Raw genomic sequence first — 20,933 nt, forward strand, 5'->3', positions numbered from 1 at the left:
ATCAATATATTTAAATACTTCAGGGATTCGTTCTAGTTTTTTAGAAAAACAGTGGTGTCATCAGCAAACAGGCTTATTATTAACTGTTCATTAAAATTATTTAATTTATCTGTTTCTGAGTCTTTCATAAGGAGTGTAAATATTTCTGCTGCCATAATAAAGAGAAATGGAGACATGTTGCATCCTTTAACTCGTCTCTTTAAGGGGAAGCGAGGAGTCGTACCTGGGGAAGTGTCACCATGCTGGTTCAACCATCATTAAATGATTCTATTATTATTATCTATTATGTTACAAAATTTTGGACCAAACTTATATAAATGCAAGACTTAAAAAAGAAAGTGATGTTCAAGTTTATCAAAAGCTTTGTGAAAATCCAGAAATAAAGTAAAGTCATTGTCTTCAGTTAGGTGAGTGTATACTAATATGTCTTGTACTAACCTCATGTTATTATGTATTGATCTTCTATTTACAAATCCGGACTGTGTCTCACTAATTATTTGACCCTTTTTAATCTGTTGGTATAGATGTATGTTAACACTTTGTAGTCAGTGTTTAAAAGTGAGACTGGACGGTAATTTTCCAGTGTTGTGTTTTCCTTACCAGGGTTTGGAATTAAGGTTATAGTAGCTTGTTTCATGCTTGTTGGAAAAGTCAAATTGCTTGTTGTCTTATTAAAAAGGATGCAAGAGGAGTTCTCTAAGCAGTTCCTAGAAGTGTCGGTAAAAGTTACCAGTTAACCTGTCGAAGCCTGGCGATTTATCTAGTTTTAAACACATTACAGCTTTGTCCAGTTCAACCAGTTCTATGCTTCTTTTTAATATTTATCTTTAAATTCATTGTCAATAGCTGTATGTGGAGCTGGTCGTGGTTGTGAACGAGTCTGGTGAGGAGCATGGAGCTGAAAGAGGAGCAGAAATAGCAGCTGCTTCATGTGAGGGATGAAGAAGATCATCATCATGCGTTCAGCTCCAAGCTGGACTGGATCTGTCTGGTTTCAGGGTTGTTGCTGGTTGAATATGATCCAAACATCTGGTCTCATTAATCTAGTTTTTCTTATAGTTTTTCTTCTAAAAGTCTGAAAATAAAAAAAACATGTTATAAATGTTAAATAAAGCTTTTGTTCAAAGTGACTGACATATCTTTGAGCCAGAACAGAAACAAAAAGTTCACTACAGAAAAGTTTCATCATATTTCTGTAAAAATGAGTTTCTAACATCATCTGATTGGTAAAAATGTAATATTGTTCATCTTGGAGCTTTTATTCACGTGAAGGTTTCAGTGTGAGGATTTGCTGAGTCAGCAGAAAGTCCGTCCAGCAGGAGCTGAGTCTGTTGAAGGTTGAAGCTCTGAGTGATCTCGCAGCAGAAGTTTGATTTACATTCAGCTTGTTAACGTCTGCCGACGTTTCTGATTCCTGCAGAGCCAAAAACTGGAAGTAAATTCTTTCCACTGACAGGAGAAACTCAGCAGTGGGATCAGTGGGGCTTTCTGGATGGATTTTATTGGAGTAAACGCAGCAGCTGAAGAGAAAACTAACATGTAGAAAGTCTGTTGGTCTTGTTCTGGTCTTCCTCTTGTTCAGGTTGAACATGGACTCACAGCAGCAGAAAAACTGATGTTTAAGCACAAAGTTTCCTCACAGCTTGTTGATGAAGCAGTGGTTCTGTTCCATGTATTATGTTCCAGTATGTGTAAATACTCTGATGTAAATACTGAACACGGATTTGTTTCATTTGCTTCACCGACAGTGATGCTTGTTGTGACAAAACAGAAAAATGTGAGAAAGCATTGATGAGCGGAGCAAAGTGGTTTTAATTAGTGATTCTTTTATTTTAAGGACACATTTGTGGGTGAATAAAATCATAAAAACACTTTAATTCAGCTTCAGTTCGACTGACGTGACTTGATGGTCATTTTAGAGGAAGTTAAACTGGAGTCTGGTCTGAAGGAAGAATGAATCCCAGCTGGAAACGATGCAACACGACATCAGGAAGGTTTAAACAAGCAAAAGTCAAAAGTAGATCTTCACCATCTCCAGACCTGAAGTCCCAGTTAGTGGAGGGAACGGCTTTAATTCAACCTGTGCAGCCTCAGGTGTGACCATGGAGTCTGAAGGAGATGTGTAGAAGCTTCCAGAAAGCAAACAGAGCTGATGTGTAGCTGCAGAGAGCTTTGAAGTGTCCACCTGCAGAGGCCTGCAGCAGCTTTCATGTCCACTCACTGTTCTGACATTCCTGAACATAAATAAACTTTGCTCATCCTCCCTGGAGAGTCACATGTTGTTTTCATGTTTTCTTACACTTAAAAATGTCAGAGCTGTTACATCACTTATTTACCCTCATTTAACAATCATGTGAAAGTCAGAGGGATCAGACTAAAGGTCCATTAATGCTCCCTTTAAGTCCTTCAGTAGTCATATCTGATTCAAACGTCTCCACCCCCCATACCCCCATGTGTCCTTTACATTCTCATTGTTATTGGTTAATACATCCACCAGAGGCCAGTGGAGACCTCAGAGTTCACCTCCAAGTTCTGACATCAGTTTCAGAAAATAGTTCACTATTTTCATCAGTCCACTAGTATAACTTCACCTACAGAGACACTCAGACTGAAACTGTAGACCAGGGATCACCAAATCTGGTCTTTGAGGTCGGTATCCTGCAGTTGTGTCCCTGTAGCAACACCTGATTCAAATGATCGGCTCATTAACAGACTTGTGCAGAATCTGACAACAAGCTGGTGGAGATCAATGTTATTTGAATCAGGTGCAGGACACTGGCCCTCCAGGACCGGATTTGGTGATCCCTACTGTGGAAGAAACAGATTCAGTCTTCATGGAGCTTCTCTAGAAAAACCATCAGAGAGTTTGATTGACAGGACAGATGATCAGAGGAGCTGAGTTTTTACCACCATTGTTAAGAAAGGGACTGAAGTATGGGTAGAGTTTCTCAGTGAAGCAGCAGCCAGTAAAGGAGAAGATCAGAGCAGCAGCATCTACATCATAAAAGGAGACCAGACCCTCCTCATAATCCACAAACACCCCCACCTTCTCAGGACCAGACTGAAGATGGAGACGGACTGAAGGACCAGCCAGAGCTTTGTACTCATTTCCATTTCTCAGAAAAATAGACCAGAAACCATTCTGAGGACTTGCTAAGATCTTTCCCTTCCTGTTGATGGACTCTCTGGCCACTCCTAAATCCCAGCCAGTTTTTCCTTTAACCTGAACCTCAAAGTAAAATCTGCCTGAAGAGAAACTCTGACGTCCTAAAACACAAACACAGTATGAAAATCTCTCTGGTTTCTCTGGAAGATTCTTCTCCTTATCACCACAGTAAACTTGTTTTCCATCATCAGACAGGATGAGTTTAGGATGTGCTGTATCAGGATCCAGAGTAACATCCACTGCATCCTGCTGGAGCTTCTTCAGCTCAGCCTCCATCATCTTCTTCATCTCTTTCCTGAGTGTCTCCACCAGCTGGTCCACAGCTCTCACCACAGTCCCCGCATATGAAGGTGGATGGACTCTGACCTCCGTCCAGTCCTTGGTGGGTGGAGCAGCTTTCAGGGTCGAGACGCTTTGGAGGAGGTGGAGGTGGTCTGCAGAGCGTGAGAGCTTCTCCACCTCAGAACTCCTCTTCATCAGCTCAGAGATTTCCTGTTCCAGATCTTTGATGAAGGCTTCAGCCTGTTTCTCTGTAGTTTTCTGCTTGTCTTGGATCTCCTCTACAAGCTGGTCCAGACCTCTCTGAATGGATTTTATCAGAGCAGTGAAGACCTGAACACCTTCTGCTGTCTCTCTGTCTGCAGCATCTTTACTGATCTTCATCGACTCTTTCAGCTCCTGAATCTTCAGTCGTCTCTTCTGGATCATCAGCTGGATTCCAGCCTCTGTCTTCCCCAGCTCTGCCTTCTTTCCTTCATATTCTTCTCTCACAGGAACAAGCTCATGAGTCTTGTGGTCTAAAACAGAGCAGAGCATGCAGACACATGTCTGGTCGGTCCTACAGAACAGCTCCAGAGGTTTATCGTGCTTCCTACACATCCTGTCCTCCAGGTTCTCCACAGGCTCCATCAGCTGATGTCTTTTCAGACCTGAAACTGTCCGATGAGGCTCCAGGTGAGTCTGACAGTAGGAGGTCAGACACTCCAGGCAGGACTTCAGGGCCTTCAGTTTGGTTCCAGTGCAGACATCACAGAGAACTTCTCCTGGTTTGGCAGCTTGTTGCTCTGAGCTGCTGCTGCTGGCTTCCTGCTGACGTTCACGTCTGAACTGATCAACCATCTCTCTGATGAAGGTGTTGGTGTTCAGATCAGGTCTCGTCTTGAACACTTTTTTACACATTGGACATTGGCAGCTGTCTTTAACGTCCCAGTGTCGGGTGATGCAGTTCTTGCAGAAGTTGTGTCCACATGGTGTGGTGACTGGATCAGTGAACACATCCAGACAGATGGAGCACAGAAACTGATCCTCAGATCTCTGGTTGCTGCCAGCAGACATGTCTGACCTCTGAGGAGCCAGAAAAACAACATTTAAACAGATATTTATTCATTAATGTTTCACATTTCACTTCTATGTGATGCTGAAGTTTCACCATGACTGAGTTTATCTGATGAGTGTCAGTAACGAGTGAAACTTGTGGTTTAACTGAAGCTCTCAGTCTGGAGTTAAAGCTGCTTGTTGAAACACAGTAAATATGATCAGCTGTACTCACCAGTATTTCACTCAGTTGATGAGAAAGAACAGATGAACTCAGGTTATTTCCCTTCAGACAGAAATAAAATGATTTGCTTCGACTGCAGCCCTGATCTGACAAACTTTCACTTTCATCTCAGGAAACTAAATGAACTTGTTTCCACAAAGGCTCCACCTCTTATTGCACAAGATGTGTTTGTCTGTCATGTTCAGACATGATTATAACTAAACACACAAGACGACTCAGAAGGGTTTTAAAATGTTGGAGATACTTTTAGAAAACTGCAGTTTATTTATTAAAAATATGTTAAAACATACAATCAGGACTTAGTTTTGTAATATCTCAGGATTTAAAGGAGTTCTTTCTGAAGACTAATTCACCCGAAGCAGAGAAAACAACGAGGTTAGAAAAATAAAAACACTTTATTTAGTTCAATTAATAAGAACAACCAGCTGTCGTCTCGGGAGTCCACAGTACTAAAGTAGTGATAATTAAACAAAAATCTCGAAGCCTGCATCAAGTAAAGGGGGCGTGTCCAAATGAAGCCACCATCGAGATAGATAGATAGATAGATAGATAGATAGATAGATAGATAGATAGATAGATAGATAGATAGATAGATAGATAGATGTTCCTTCAGTTTCTGTGCGCAGCTGCTTCTTCAGTCTCTTTTGAGAGGGTGTTTTCTAAGGCTGGTGACGTTTTTGTTGTTTTTGCTTTATTACTGTGGAAGAGTGCAATCATCCATCCACCCGTGATCGGCCCAGGATGTGGTCTTGAAATATAAGCCTTAAGATCTTAATCTGGTTGTTATATATTCTTTTATTAATGACAACATGAGCAGTTATAGTTTTGAATTTGAGTTATTTATTTATTTATTTGTTTCAGTTTCCATAGTCGGTTCTGCTCTTTGCTGTTTAGTTTTCATTGTATTCAATGTCAAATGTTTAAATTTAGTTCAGAATTTAAATATCTTGCACCACAAAGATGTAAAAACCATTAAAACCAAACTCATTTTAATTTGCATGATGTTATTAACCCCAGCACCTTCTGTATCAGTGTGGTGGAAAAAATAACTTCTGACAACGATCCAGATGAAAAATTCCATGTTGAATAAAACTCAAACATGACCGGATTTTTTCGTACAGTTACCAGCACATCTGGTTTTATTACTAAATTAAATGTCCACAATAGTTTTTGTATGTTACGCAAAGGTACACAGAGCATCTAATATGCAATACCTTGACACCTTGCTTTCATACCGTACAGTAAGGTCTAATTTTGCCTGACTTTAAATCTTTTCCATGTTTTTTCCTGCAAATTGAGCCATTTATTTGTTTATAGCTGTGCTGCATCTGTGAAACACATTAACTTACCTTTAGTTTTCATCATGGTGTGAACAGGGAATCATTCAATACTCAGTCATATAAAATACAAAAATAATCAGACGTTCTTGTTTTTTTAAGTCCTTTAATGTTCAAGCTCCGCCTTCACAGTATAACAGATAAGGCTGGAAATCTGCCACCTCATCCACAAACATCCACATGCTGAGAACATCCAAATGTTCTCAAAAATAAACGTAAAAGGCTTCAAAAAAATTTCCTTCTCATGCTCATCAATACTATCGCTGTCTTCTTGCCAGAGCTGTTTTTGAAGAGCTCTGCAGCCTCTCCCACCTTCTCCTCCTCCCAAAGCCTTAAGGAACTCTGGGCGGAGCTCATCCACCCCTGGGGCCTTGCCACCGAGGAGATTTTTAATCACCTCAGCGACCTCATCCCCAGAGATAGGAGAGCCAGCACCAGTTACCCCAGACTCTGCTTCTTCTTTGGAAGACGTGTTGGTGGGATTGCGAAGGTCTTCAAAGTATTCCCTCCACCACCTCAAAACGTCCCGAGTCGAGGTCAGCAGCCCCCCATCCCCACTGTACACAGTGCTGACCGAGCACCGCTTTCCCCTCCTGAGCCGCCGGATGGTGGACCAGAATCTCCTCGAAGCCGCTTGGAAGTCATTCTCCATGGCCTCTCTAAACTCCTCCCATGCCCGAGTTTTTGCCTTAGCGACCGCCGAAGCTGCGCTCTGCTTAGCCCGCTAATACCCATCAGCATCCTCTGGAGTCCTGCAGGTCAAAAAGGCCTGACAGGACTCTTTCTTGGACTCTTGTCCACCAACAAGTTCGGGGGTTACCACCACGACAGGCACCATTGACCTTGTGGCCACAGCTGCGGCTGGCCGCCTCAACAATAGAGGCATGGAACACAGCCTAATCAGACTCAATGTGCCCCGCCTCACCTGGGACATGGTTGAAGCTCTGCTGGAGATGGGAGCTAAAACTCTTTCTGAAAGGGGACTCTGCCAGACGTTCCCAGCAGACCCTCACAACACGTTTGGGTCTCCCAGGCCTGACTGGCATCCGCCCCCACCATCTGAGCCAACTCACCACCAGGTGGTGATCAGTTGACAGCTCCGCCCCTCTCTTCACCCGAGTGTCCAGAACATGCGGCCGCAAGTTCGACGACATGACTACAAAGTCGATCATCGAACTACGACCTAAAGTGTCCTGGTGCTAGGTGCACATGTGGGCACTCTTATGTCTGAACAAGGTGTTCGTTATGGACAGTCCATGACGAGCACAGAAGTCCAACAACAAAACACCACTCGGATTTAGATTAGGGGGGCCGTTCCTCCCAATCACGCCCCACCAGGTCTCTCTGTTGTTGCCCACGTGAGCATTGAAGTCCCCCAGCAGGACGAGGGAGTCCACGGAAGAGTTCTCTCTAAAACCCCCGCCAAGGATTCCAAAAAGGGTGGGTACTCTGAATTGCTATTTGGTGCATAAGCACAAACAACAGTCAAGAGGGAGGCGAGGGGGGCTACCCTTTCGTCCACCGGGGTAAGCCCCAACGTACAGGCGCCAAGTTGGGGGGCAATGAGCATGCCCACACCTGCTCGGCGCCTCTCACCGAGAGCAACTCCAGAATGTAAGAGGGTCCAGCCCCTCTCAAGGACAGTGGTTCCAGAGCCCAAGCCGTGTGTCGAGGTGAGTCCAACTATATCTAGCCGGAACCGTTCAACCTCGCGCACCAGCTCAGGCTCCTTCCCCACCAGAGAGGTGACATTCCACGTCCCTAAAGCTAGCTTTTGCAGCTGAGGATCAGACCGCCAGCGTCCCCGCCTCTGGCAGCCGCCCAGCTCGCACTGCACCCGACCCCTATGGCCCCTCCTGCAGGTGGTGAGCCCACGGGAGGGGAGGCCCACGTTACTCTTTCAGGCTGAGCTCAACCGGGCTCCATGGGCAAAGGCCCAGCCACCAAGCGCTCGCCTCCGTGCCCTACCTCCTCCTGACAAGCAAGAAAACCACATTTTATGTTTTACAGACTAAGCTGTAGAGAAACCTGCCACTGTTGCAGAGTCTTACGTGTTCAATCTGTTTGTCTTGGTCTAGTCGCCTCCCAGGTGGCGTTTGGTGGGGGAGGAGTGGGCGTGTGTAGAAGAAATTAGACTATTCATACTTATACACATAAAAATAATCATACTTGTAATCATTTCCTTTTAATATCCACTTAATGAATTCATTCACACTGACTATTCTTATGTTACATCGTATACATTTTATGCTTGCTCAGTTCATTTCTCTTGTAGGTGTAAGTTCATTAGAAGGGCAGAGTGACTCTCATCTCCCTCGGGCCTCTGATTGGTGGGGGTGCTGGCTGGTGCTTTCAAGACATACGCCCGGGGTAACTTGCATTACTTAGAGATAGCATAGGTTGTTTACGATTCCGGCTTGCACCTGCACTAGTCTCAGACTTATGTTTTCGCCTCTTCAGGGTCTGAGAGGGAGTGATGGCTCCACTCAGTCTTCTGTCTGAGTCTTATCAGCCTTGGAAATGACCTTCAGTGGTACACAGAGAGATGTAAAACTGTCTTTCTGTATCGGGCTCATGAGAGTTCTCTGCTGACTGGCTTTCTAGTCAGACGACTTCTCCCATACTTGCAAATATTGTCTCATTAATATTCTGTCAAATAAATTTTATCATAATCTTACTCATCCAGACTCTTTTCTACAGCACATGGTAAAGTTAGCTTTCCTGTGCTATGGTGGAGGTGTCCTGAGAGTGGAGCCTGCACCGCAACTGTTTCCACAGAGGAGCTCTGAAGCCAGACCCCTCTCGTTAGTTGAAAGGACATGTGTGTGTGTGTGTGTGTGTGTGTATTGTAACGCAAAGACAAATTTATTTGTAAAACAATTGAAAAAAAAATAAAATTAATTAAATAAAACAGAAAGAGAAAGCTAACCTGTAAAAACACTGTGACAATAATTAAACCGACTAAAGATGAAAGCATGGACTAGGTTTTCCAGGTCCTGCTGAGACATCAGATCTTTTACCCTTGATAAACTCTTAAGGTGACAGTAGGCTGACTTTGTGATTCCCTTAATGTGTTTCTCAAAGTTAAGGTCTGAGTCCATCAATACACCCAGATTTCTGGCCTGGTTGGTGGTTTTTAAGTATATAGACTGAAGCTCTGTGGTGACCTTTAATCGTTTCTTCATCACTTCTGAAGTCTCTCACATTGTAAAAACACTCAATATTAGTTGTTTTTGCTTTATTACTGTGGAAGATGCAATCATCCAATCCACCAAGAAACACCAAGAACAGGAGTGAACATCAACAGAAGAATAATACAGGGGACTTTTCAGTATTTATTTGGGGGCGGTGCCTAAACATTTAGCTGTGTTGGTCTTTCTAAAGAAGCACAGCTATACCTTGCTGTAAAGGTAACTAAACACAATGTATAATAACCAGTTATTGTTATAAAAGGAGAGAAATTATATAATATATATATATATATATATTTACTTTTTGTGCTAACTTTATATGTATTTACATACAGTATAATGTTAAATAAAAACATGACTTCTGAGTTTCCTCCCTCTTGGTCCCGCAACTATTCCAGGTCATGTGATTTATGAGAAGTCAGGCTGAGTTTCTGTCATGACTGAATAAATAAAGGCTGGGGTGTGTCCTTCCAGGAGTATATACAGTGTAAAGGTCCAGCCTTTCTTCAGAGGCTCTCAAAAGATTGAAGTTCAGGCACCTCTAGCAACACAATATTCCTGCTGTAAGTACCAGGACTTTGTTCTATTCTGTTACACTGATTGCTGTGTAATCTGAGGATAGTAATCAGGAATTTGCATAAAACACACCATTTTAAATTCTTGCTTAAGGTAAGGATTGATCATATGTATTATTAATAAAAACAGGAAAACATGACATGAGTAAAGGATGTGTTTTCTGAGTCATCTCTTTAATGTGTCTTTTAGTATTTTTCATGTAAGTAAACTGTTTAAGGTGAAGTCGTCTGATAGGCTCCCTCTACTGTCAAACCTGTAAATCACATGTTCATCCTGGAAATATGTCATAATTGATCCTCAGGGACTGTTCCTTTTAGAGATGCTGCTATAACTAAAATAGGGCCTTTTAATATTATTATTAACTATTTGTGCTTTTTACAGTTTATATATATTTATATATACATTTCATTCCTGTCATTTAGACTAAATTGTTATACTATATTTATAGCCTTTTCTGTCTTATCTGTATTTGTTTTAGTTTTTAAACTTCTTTATGTACTGTTCTGTTTTTCTATTCTGTATTAACTGTTGTTTGTTTACCTGCTTAGGGACTGCAGGTGTAAATGAGCTTGTAGCTTAATCTGGTGCAGTCGTGTGATTGTGTATTGTCCCTACCAAATAAACAATGAATTAAATTGAATAAGCTTTTCTTATAAAATTGTTAGAATTTCATTGTACTGTACCAATTTGAAATTTAAAAAGATTATTTGGATTTTTAGATTTTGTACCCTTCATGTCAGATAAATGTATATGTAATTTAAATTAAACCATTTATTTTAAACATGTTAACAAGAACAAAAACACATTAAAATTCATAAATGAAAATAATACAATCCCATCATGTCTGAAAAGGAATAAAAAGAAACATGAGTTACCCAGAAAATTTTGTATGTGTGTGTGAGTGTGTGTGTGGATCTTGGTCCTGCAACTATTTCAGGTCATGTGATTTATGAGAAGTCAGCCTGATTTTCTGTCATGACTGAATAAATAAAGGCTGGGGTGTGTCCTTCCAGGAGTATATACAGTGTAAAGGTCCAGCCTTTCTTCAGAGTCTCTCAGAAGATTGAAGTTCAGACACCACTAGCAGCACAATATTCCTGCTGTAAGTACCAGGACTTTGTTCTGTTCTGTTACACTGATTGCTGTGTAATCTGAGGATAGTAATCAGGAATTTGCATAAAAACACACAATTTTAAATTCTTGCTGAAGGTAAGGATTTACCGTATGTAATATTAATAAAAACAGGAAAACAGGACATGAGTAAAGGATGTGTTCTCTGAGTCATCTCTTTAATGTGTCTTTTAGTATTTTTTAATGTAAGTAAACTGTTTAAGTTGAAGTCGTCTGATAGGCTCCCTCTACTGTCAAACCTTTAACTTCATAGCCCATGGGTCTGGGCTCTTCCACTGCCCCCCTTTCACTACAACTTTTGGGGGGCGTGCCATGTAGTGCATGACAGACAGGGCTGCTCGAGTGGCCTCCCTCCCAGCGTGTTGTGTTTACTGCCCCTGAGTTTTAATTACAAACAACACACACTTGACAAACATTGAAGAGCAGAGGAGGTGAGGGCAATGGGATCCTCTCACACCCGTTTTTCCTGAGTGTCGCCGGGGTGGAGGAAGGGCATAGGGACGTGGTTGCCCCATGGGCGCAGGGTCCGGGGGGTGTGGTTGTTTGTGGGTGGGGAGATGGAGGGTGTGGTTTTATGGGGTGGGTGAGTGGAGGGACGGGGGTGTGGTATGTGGTGCTCTGGTTCCTGAGGCGTGTGGCTGGAACATTGGGGCCTGTGCCTTGTGGCTATGGGAAGGCTCTGGCTGGGCCGTACTCTGCCGCTCTCAGGGCGGGTCTGGGATTGTCATCATGGTGGGGTGGTTTGGGTTCGTGCTCCAGAATAGCTGCTTTTCGCCCGGGTCTCTGGGCTGCCCTAGTCTGCCTCTAGTCTCCATAGAGGCGTGGTCACATTTGCATGATCACACTCTGATAACCCCTCATTCCTCATCCTCTGCATGCTGACACAGTCACTGAGTTGTCCAGTGGGTTTATACACTAAGATACTTTTGTTTAGACATTTTTTTTCTGTGTGTGTGTGTTTCTGGTAATTTGGTTTTTGCTGTGATACATGTTTTTCTTCAGCTTGTTATCTCTTTTAGGTGCTCCTGATGATTGTTAGCTTTTAAAGGCCGTGGTATGTTCTTGGTTCTGTTTCTTTACAGGTGTAGCAGTTGGTTATTTGGTCTTTCTGGTTGGACTGAAGGGTGATTGCTTCCTATCTGGGGTATCTTTATCTTCTCTTTCTTTTCTCCACTCTCTCATTTATTTCCTGGACAAATGAGACTGGAATGATCCAAATTTGAATCAGTATTGTTGTAAATTTATTTAACCAAAGTTTGTTTAAGCTTCCCATGACAAGTCATATCAGACTGTTATACTGATGGTGATGAAAGTGTGGGTTGAATAAATTCTGCTACGTTTTGCAGGTTCATACCAGGACAAATGAAGCACTGAAAGTCAACAGTGATCCTCAGAAGAACAGATCGTCTTTGACCATCAACCCTTGATCTCATAGGAAACAACTGACCTCGTCATTGTTGCATCATTGTACAACTTTTAACCAGTATCATGAGTTTCCTGTGGTCAGGTCTTACAAAAATTAAATCAACCAGTTTTGGAAAAAATATTGCTGAAAAGCATCAAATGTTGGTGAGACAGATGTTGCCAAGACAACATCAAATGTTGCCGAGGGAGATGTTGCCAAGACAACATCAAATGTTGGTGAGACAGATGTTGCTGAGACAGCATCACATGTTGCTGAGAGAGATGTTGCCAAGACAACATCAAATGTTGCCGAGACAGATGTTGCTGAGAAAGCATCAAATGTTGCTGAAACAGATGTTGCTGATCCATCAGAGCCAACAGAGACCAAACGACTCGCTGAAGCTGTTAGACAAAAAAGTATAAAACTGAAACTATAAACAGGGAGTCCTAAAGTTTATGCAGTTCCACTGAAACAAGAACAGATCTCTATAAATTGATGCAAATGTTTTAATTTAGGGAAAAAATGCATGATACCATCATGGATCTTGGAGCCACTGGTGCAGGGAAGTCAACTCTCATCAATGGGATGATCAATTACATTCTGGGTGTTAAATGGGAAGACTCATATCGGTTTGTGTTAGTGAATGAAGATCAGTCATTGTCACAAGCTCACAGCCAGACTCCTGAAGTCTACCACCAAGAGGATAGACTACTCACTGACCATTGTGGACACTCATACAATCATTTAGCAAACACCTTTTCCAAAGCTGACCCAACTGGAAGGTGTTAGTGTTTGCCCCATTGTAATGTGTCCCCTCTTGGATTTTAATTCTGGTCTCCTGCATGGTAAACAGACGCCATGTCAACTGAGCTAACCAGCCACGATAAATGTTTACATGACAGTACAATCCTTTAGCAGATGCTTATCTCCAAAGCAACTTACCTACAGGTTAGGTAGTAGCGTTAAGGTCTTGCCTAAAGGCCCAACTGGAAGGTGTTAATGTTTGCCCCACTGTAATATGTCCCCTGTCAGATTCAAACTCTGGTCTGCCACATGTGAGACGGAAACTGTGCCCACTGTGCCAACCAGCCACCAAGCCTGGATTTGGAGACACCAGAGGCATAGACAGAGACAGGGAACACAGAGCAGATATGTAATCTCTTTACTGCTCAGCCTGGTGTCGCTGAAATTGATGCTGTGTGCTTTGTAGCTCCGGCTTCTTTAGCACGACTCACACCGACACAGAAATACGTCTTTGATTCAGTTTTCTCAATCTTTGGGAAAGATGTGGCAGAAAACATCAGGATTCTGGTGACATTTGCAGACGGGCAGCGACTACCAGTTCTACAGGCGATCAGTGTATCAGGAATCCCATGTCCTAAAGATAAAGCTGGGAGTCCAGTTCCCTTTAAATTCCACAATCTGTTTGCAGACAATAAACCACCTGCAGCAGGCAGAGGGGGTGGGGACGACTCAGATGAAAACTAACATGTTTTGGAAGATGGGGACAAAAAGCAAGAAAACAGCTGGAGGTTTATGTTGAAGGTCTGCAGAAGCAGACTTGGTTCATCCAAGATGGAAGAGATAAAACAGACAGAACAAATACAGAAAGATCATGAAGCAGAGATCAGCAGAAATGAGAAGTTTGAGTTTGAAGTCAGTGGGATGAAACCCTTTCAAGAGGACATCTTTGGTACAGGAAAGTTCATCACCAACTGTCAGACACCTGTCACTATCCTTGTAGCATATAAAGAAGGATGTGCTGCAATGACAGATGGATACTGTCGAGTGTGTCCAGGTAGATGTGTCTGGAATGTCCATTTTAATCAGAAGTACAGATGGGATTATAACTAGAAAAAGCTGTTATTAGCATAACAGCAAGTGTGAATGCTGTCACGCTGAATGATTGAAATAAAATGCTTAAAAGATGGCTGAAGATGGTTAAAAAAGGCTAAAATGTCTTTTTTGAAGAAGTATTTATTAAGCTGAAGTGAAAAGTTGAAGGATTTAAAGCCCAAACTGGAGTTAAAAGGTGGTGAAAGGCTGAAAGGTTGAAGTGAAATGTGCTTAAGATTGCTGAAGATGGCTGAAAAGGGCTGAAATGTGGTGTGGATGAAGAATATATGAAGCTTAAGTCAATAGTAGAAAGATTTTAAAGTCAAACTGGTGTTTAAATGTAGTTAAAATGGTGAAAAGCTGAACTGAAATGTGCTTAAGATAGTTCAACATGGCTGAAAATGGCTGAAGTCTGGGTGTTGAAGCCTCAGCTGAAGTAATCATGAAGCTGAAGCTACATAGTTAAAGTATTTAAAGCTGAATGATTGTACTGAAATGCTTAAAAGATGGCTGAAGATAGTGAAAGATAGCTGAAATGTGACTTTTGAAAAAGTATTTATTAAGCTGAAGTGAAAAGTTGAAGGATTGAAAGCTCAAAGTGGAGTTAAAAGGTGCTGAAAGATTGCTGAAGATGGCTGAAAAATGGTTGTTGAAGAAGTATATATGAAGCTGAAATGAAGAGTTCAACCATTTAAAGCACAAATTGGTGTTTAAATGTAGTTAAAATGGTGGAAAGTTGAACTGAAATGTGCTTAAGATAGTGAAACATGGCTGAAAATGGCTGAAGTCTGCTTGCTGAAGCACCAGCTGAAGTAATCATGAAGCTGAAGTCAATAGTTAAAGGATTTACAGCTGAAAGTGAATATTAAAGGTGCTGAACTGGTTGAATGTAGAGCAAATGATTGTAAAAGGCAGAAAGAGCTGAAAAAGAGGTGAATTGGCAGCTGAAACACAGTCAATCATATAAGTGAGCAGCAAAGGACATGATGGGAGGACAGATAGAGGAGGAGAGATAGAGGAGGACATGTGGCCTCAAGGACAAGGAGGAGACAGGAGAAGAGGACAGAGACATATGTGGACTCATTAGGAGGACAAAACCAGGTGAGAAATCCATAATCTGGATCAATAAGACTGAATGTATGAGGTCAAAGGTCAGCTGGCTCCTAACAGCTGAGAGCACTCAGTGAGTTGTCATGACAACAGCCCCTCACTTAACTGACAGGCACAGACTGGGAAAAGAGCAGAGCAGAACTGCCGAATCACTCTGCGCACCTCTCGAACTCCTCGCTCCTGCCAGAAAACTTTAGGAGATATCCAAATAATTCTTTCACCGTGAGTGCCAGGAGGGTCTGAGGAAGGCAGGGATGTAATTTATTCATCCCTACTTTGAACAGAATTTAAATGGTGGCGAGTTAAAAACAGAGGAGAAATGCACTTTGACCCAGAATCCTGCCTCTGATTTGAATGGAAGGGTATAGGAGCAAAAGTTGACTTTTGCTCGCTTGGAGAGGCGTAACTCAAAATCTATAAGTCCCAGCTCTGTCGTGCTTGGTTCTATTCGAAGCCAACTTAAATTCCTCCGTTTTGATGTATAATGTATGTCTCTACGATGAAAATTGTAGGAGTTATGAGAATTTGTTTGAGTGGCGGAACAGGCTGAAAAGCTAGAGGGCGCTAGAGTGACAAGAGATTTTGTTGAAAATCAAGATTTTGATGATTTTTAAACTTCCATAAATCCAAAACCGTAAAACATATCGGCAAAAAAAGTCATTTTTAAATAGCCCAATCCATTGTGAGTTGTTTAAAGTTTGAATGGTGTTTCTAGCTGAAAGTATGTAAAAGTAGTAGGAGTTGAAAGAAGCGGAAGTTTTTGAATGAGCTGAAACGTTTTCCATTGATTTCAATGGCAAAATATTTTTGTTTAAAGTTAAATATTTTAAAAAGTATAAAAGTTATAAATACCAAAAGTCAGAGCAGGAATGTCCTGAACGAGCTGAACGTTTTGATACCAAAATTGTTGAAATAGCACAAAAAATGCGGAAGGAGGAAGGTGCCTAAAAACGGCGGAAGAATAATAATAATAACTAGAAAAAGCTGTTATTGCATAACAGCATGTGTGAATGCTGTCATGCTGAATGATTGAAATAAAATGCTGAAAAATGGCTGAAGATGGTTAAAAAAGGCTGAAATGTCTTTGTTGAAGAAATATTTATTAAGCTGAAGTGAAAAGTTGAAGGATTGAAAGCTCAAAGTGGAGATAAAAGGTGCTGAAAGATTGCTGAAGATGGCTGAAAAATGGTTGTTGAAGAAGTATATATGAAGCTGAAATGAAGAGTTCAACCATTTAAAGCACAAATTGGTGTTTAAATGTAGTTAAAATGGTGGAAAGTTGAACTGAAATGTGCTTAAGAAAGTGAAACATGGCTGAAAATGGCTGAAGTCTGCTTGCTGAAGCACCAGCCGAAGTAATCATGAAGCTGAAGTCAATAGTTAAAGGATTTACAGCTGAAAGTGAATATTAAAGGTGCTGAACTGGTTGAATGTAGAGCAAATGATTGTAAAAGGCAGAAAGAGCTGAAAAAGAGGTGAACTGGCAGCTGAAACACAGTCAATCATATAAGTGAGCAGCAAAGGACATGATGAGAGGACAGACAGAGGAGGAGAGATAGAGGAGGACATGTGGCCTCAAGGACAAGGAGGAGACAGGAGAAGAGGACAGAGACATATGTGGACTCATTAGGAGGACAAAACCAGGTGAGAAATCCATAATCTGGATCAATAAGACTGAATGTATGAGGTCAAAGGTCAGCTGGCTCCTAACAGCTGAGAGCACTCAGTGAGTTGTCATGACAACAGCCCCTCACTTAACTGACAGGCACAGACTGGGAAAAGAGCAGAGCAGAACTGCCGAATCACTCTGCGCACCTCTCGAACTCCTCGCTCCTGACAGAAAACTTTAGGAGATATCCAAATAATTCTTTCACCGTGAGCGCCAGGAGGGTCTGAGGAAGGCAGGGATGTAATTTATTCATCCCTACTTTGAACAGAATTTAAATGGTGGCGAGTTAAAAACAGAGGAGAAATGCACTTTGACCCAGAATCCTGCCTCTGATTTGAATGGAAGGGTATAGGAGCAAAAGTTGACTTTTGCTCGCTTGGAGAGGCGTAACTCAAAATCTATAAGTCCCAGCTCTGTCGTGCTTGGTTCTATTCGAAGCCAACTTAAATTCCTCCGTTTTGATGTATAATTTATGTCTCTACGATGAAAATTGTAGGAGTTATGAGAATTTGTTTGGAGTAGCGGAACAGGCTGAAAAGCTAGAGGGCGCTAGAGTGGGAGAGATTTTGTTGAAAATGAAAATTTTTATGATTTTTAAACTTCCATAAATCCCAAACCGTAAAACATATCGGCAAAAAAAGTCATTTTTAAATAGCGCAATCCGTTGTGAGTTGTTTAAAGTTTGAATGGTGTTTCTAGCTGAAAGTATGTAAAAGTAGTAGGAGTTGAAAGAAGCAGAAGTTTTTGAATGAGCTGAAAGGTTTTCAATTGATTTCAATGGCAAAATATTTTTGTTTAAAGTTAAATATTTTAAAAAGTATAAAAGTTATAAATACCAAAAGTCAAAGCAGGAATGTCCTGAACGAGCTGAACGTTTTGATACCAAAATTGTTGAAATAGCACAAAAAATGCGGAAGGAGAAAGGTGCCGAAAAATGCGGTATAATAATAATAATAATAATAATAATAAAGAAAAACAGGAAAACTATAGTGTGAATGCTTAACAGCATTCACACAATAATAATAATAATAATAAAGAAAAACAGGAAAACTATAGTGTGAATGCTTAACAGCATTCACACAATGAGGTTATTTTAATGAGGTTATTATAATGGGGGGGATTGAAGCAAAAGTAAAACAACACCAAAGGGAAGAAGATGAGTGTACAGGATCTGATGGATACGGTGCAGGTTGCATTTAAGGATGTGCAGGATGTGGTGATGAGTTTCATCAATAAATCCGCTGAATGTCTTAACAGACAGCCCTAAAGCCAAATCCTCTCTCTACTCCAGAGTACATGGATCTGCTTATTGAAGGAGAGAAATCAGAGCCCAAACCAGGCTGGAAGAAACAAACTGAGTCCCTGATGAAGATGAGAGAGAAAGCAGAGTACAGGGCTAGAGTAGAGAGAGGAGAAGATCTAAATTGTGCTTCCTCTTTATTGATGCCCGTGTCTGCTTTAATCATTCTTGGTTTAACGGTTGTGTTTCCACATTATCCACCAGCAGATATCTGCTATTAGCTCGTTTAACCTCACTAATCCAGCTTGGAGAAATCTGGTCTCCTTCTTCTCTGGAGCCTGGATGAAAAGTGTTAAACACGGCTCTTTATGACGGGTTTTTGTTCATCATGTTTACTATTTAGGGCTGGAACTAAATAAGGGTGGATAATATAATTAATTGGAGGTTTTGTGATTAATTAATCGTTATTAACATTAAAGTCCCACCCCTAATACTATTATGAATATTTTATTTACCAATGTAACATAAGTTCGTAGTATAATGTAAACTGTTGACTGTTTAATGTGATTTAGAAAATGTCCTACAGTGGCCATTAATTAGATATTTTCTTTTTTTTTATTTGAATACTGAATTTTATGATATGAGAAATAAAAAGTAATTTAATGATATTTTGATCTTACATCAAACCTGACTTGTTCTACATGGTGTTTTATTAGGGTCCGAGCCATACAAAGTATGGCAAGGCCCTATTGTTTCTGCTATGTTTATTATACTCCTAAGCGCTTCGAGGCCTAATTTGACCCCCTAAACACCCATGAAAAGTGGTGAAACTTGGCACACACGTCAAGCCCGGCGAAAATTGCAATATTCTAAGATCCGCATACACTTCAATGCTAAAGTGACTCAACAGCGCCACCTAGAGTCACCAAAAATCACCACATGAATGGGGCCCCGGAAGTCTACTTATATGTAGGAACACGAAACTCGGCACACACGTGTACCACCCCGAGTCGACCAAAAAACTCAATCAAACACCTGTTGTCATGGCAACAGGGCGCCCGCCATCTTGGTGTGTGCGGCCATTTTTTCCCCATTTTTTGCACTTTACACACATCGTATTTGAACGAACTAGTCTGAGGGGATTCGTGCGACTGACTCCAAACTTGGTGGGAAGCTTCCTGACAAGTTGGGGACCAAAAATTGTTCAAATCTTTCTAATAGCAGGAAACGTGTTACCGTGGCAACCGACGGAAAAACGCCTTCTCGCCATGAAGCACGGTTTGCTCATATCTCCATAGAAATACGTGGGATCTGCACCAAACTTGACAGAATTCATACGTGTGACACCCCAAGTCCAGCAAAGAAGTCAATCAAACACCTGTTGCCATGGTAACGGGGTGCCCGCCATCTTGGATTTCACTCCCATTTCAACGAACTAGTCTGAGGGTATTCGTGCGACCGACTCCAAACTTGGTGGGAAGCTTCCTGACAAGTTGGGGACCAAACGCTATTCAAATCTTTCTAATAGCAGAAAGCGTGTTACCGTGGCAACCGACGGAAAATGACCTCGCCATGAAACACGGTTTGCTCATATCTCCATAGAAATACGTGAGATCTGCACCAAACTTGACAGTATTCATACTGGTGACACCCCAAGTGCAGCAAAGAAGTCAATCGAACAGCTGTTGCCATGGCAACGGCGTGCCCGCCATCTTGGATTTCACTGCCATTTGAACGAACTAGTCTGAGGGGATTCGGGCGACTGACTCCAAACTTGGTGGGAACCTTCCTGACAAGTTGGGGAACAAACGCTATTCAAATCTTTCTAATAGGAAAAAGCCTGTAACCGTGGCAACAGACCGAAAAAGCCTCCTCGCCATGAAACACGGTTGGCTCATATCTCCATAGAAATACACGGGATCTTCACCAAACTTCACAGCATTCATACGTGTCCCACCCCAAGTGCAGCAAAGAAGTCAATCGAACACCTGTTGCCATGGCAACGGTGTACCCGCCATCTGGGATTTCACTGCCATTTGAACGAACTAGTCTGAGGGGATTCGGGCGACCGACTCCAAACTTGGTGGGAACGTTCATGACAAGTTGGGGACCAAACGCTATTCAAATCTCTCTAATAGCAGAAAGCATGTTACCGTGGCAACCGACGCAAAATGACCTTCTCGCCATGAAACACGGTTTGCTCATATCTCCACAGAAATACATGGGATCTCCACCAAACTTGACAGTATTCATACGTGTGACACCCCAAGTCCAGCAAACAAGTCAATCAAACACCTGTTGCCATGGCAACGGGGTGGCCACCATCTTGGATCTCTCTGCCATTTGAACCAACTAGTCTGAGGGGATTCGGGCGACCGACTCCAAACTTGGTGGGAACCTTCCTGACAAGTTGGGGAACAAACGCTATTCAAATCTTTCTAACAGGAAAATGCCTGTAACCGTGGCAACCGACGGAAAAAGCCTCCTCGCCATGAAACACGGGTTGATCATATCTCCAGAGAAATACACGGGATCTGCACCAAACTTCACAGCATTCATACGTGTCCCACCCCAAGTCCAGCAAAGAAGTCAATCAAACACCTGTTGCCATGGCAACGGGGTGCCCGCCATCTTGGATTTCACTGCCATGTGAGTGAACTAGTCTGAGGGGATTCGTGCCACTGACTCCAAACTTGGTGGGAACGTTCATCACA

At 41.9% G+C, this 20,933-nt stretch overlaps 2 protein-coding genes across 2 annotated transcripts; one reads left to right on the forward strand and one right to left on the reverse strand.

Annotated features, from left to right (window-relative positions):
• Positions 1-1,793: 1,793 nt before the first annotated feature.
• On the reverse strand, positions 1,794-4,829 carry LOC121645105 (E3 ubiquitin-protein ligase TRIM21-like). The gene is made up of 2 exons (XM_041993485.1): positions 4,716-4,829; positions 1,794-4,510 (listed from the first exon to the last, which is right to left on the reverse strand). The coding sequence occupies exon 2, from the start codon at positions 4,499-4,501 to the stop codon at positions 2,858-2,860; it is 1,644 nt and encodes a 547-aa protein (XP_041849419.1). The 5' UTR covers positions 4,502-4,510; positions 4,716-4,829; the 3' UTR covers positions 1,794-2,857.
• Positions 4,830-9,691: 4,862 nt separating this feature from the next.
• On the forward strand, positions 9,692-14,208 carry LOC121644995. The gene is made up of 5 exons (XM_041993269.1): positions 9,692-9,815; positions 10,842-10,930; positions 12,306-13,148; positions 13,397-13,419; positions 13,490-14,208. Exons 3-5 carry the CDS (start codon positions 12,887-12,889, stop codon positions 13,850-13,852), a joined length of 648 nt encoding a protein of 215 aa, XP_041849203.1. The 5' UTR covers positions 9,692-9,815; positions 10,842-10,930; positions 12,306-12,886; the 3' UTR covers positions 13,853-14,208.
• The last annotated feature ends 6,725 nt before the right edge of the window (positions 14,209-20,933 follow it).

The sequence above is a fragment of the Melanotaenia boesemani genome, chromosome 8, assembly GCF_017639745.1.
Source record: "Melanotaenia boesemani isolate fMelBoe1 chromosome 8, fMelBoe1.pri, whole genome shotgun sequence".
In the NCBI taxonomy this organism is placed as follows: domain Eukaryota; kingdom Metazoa; phylum Chordata; class Actinopteri; order Atheriniformes; family Melanotaeniidae; genus Melanotaenia; species Melanotaenia boesemani.

Excerpts from the sequence above, each read along its gene's own strand:
- LOC121645105 (XM_041993485.1), bottom strand. The coding sequence starts at position 4,501 with ATGTCTGCTGGCAGCAACCAGAGATCTGAGGATCAGTTTCTGTGCTCC.
- LOC121644995 (XM_041993269.1), top strand. The coding sequence starts at position 12,887 with ATGCATGATACCATCATGGATCTTGGAGCCACTGGTGCAGGGAAGTCA. Across the intron at positions 13,149-13,396 it reads AGCTGACCCAACTGGAAGGT|ATTCAAACTCTGGTCTGCCA; the intron begins GTTAGTGTTTGC and ends GTCCCCTGTCAG. Across the intron at positions 13,420-13,489 it reads CAAACTCTGGTCTGCCACAT|ACAGAGACAGGGAACACAGA; the intron begins GTGAGACGGAAA and ends CCAGAGGCATAG.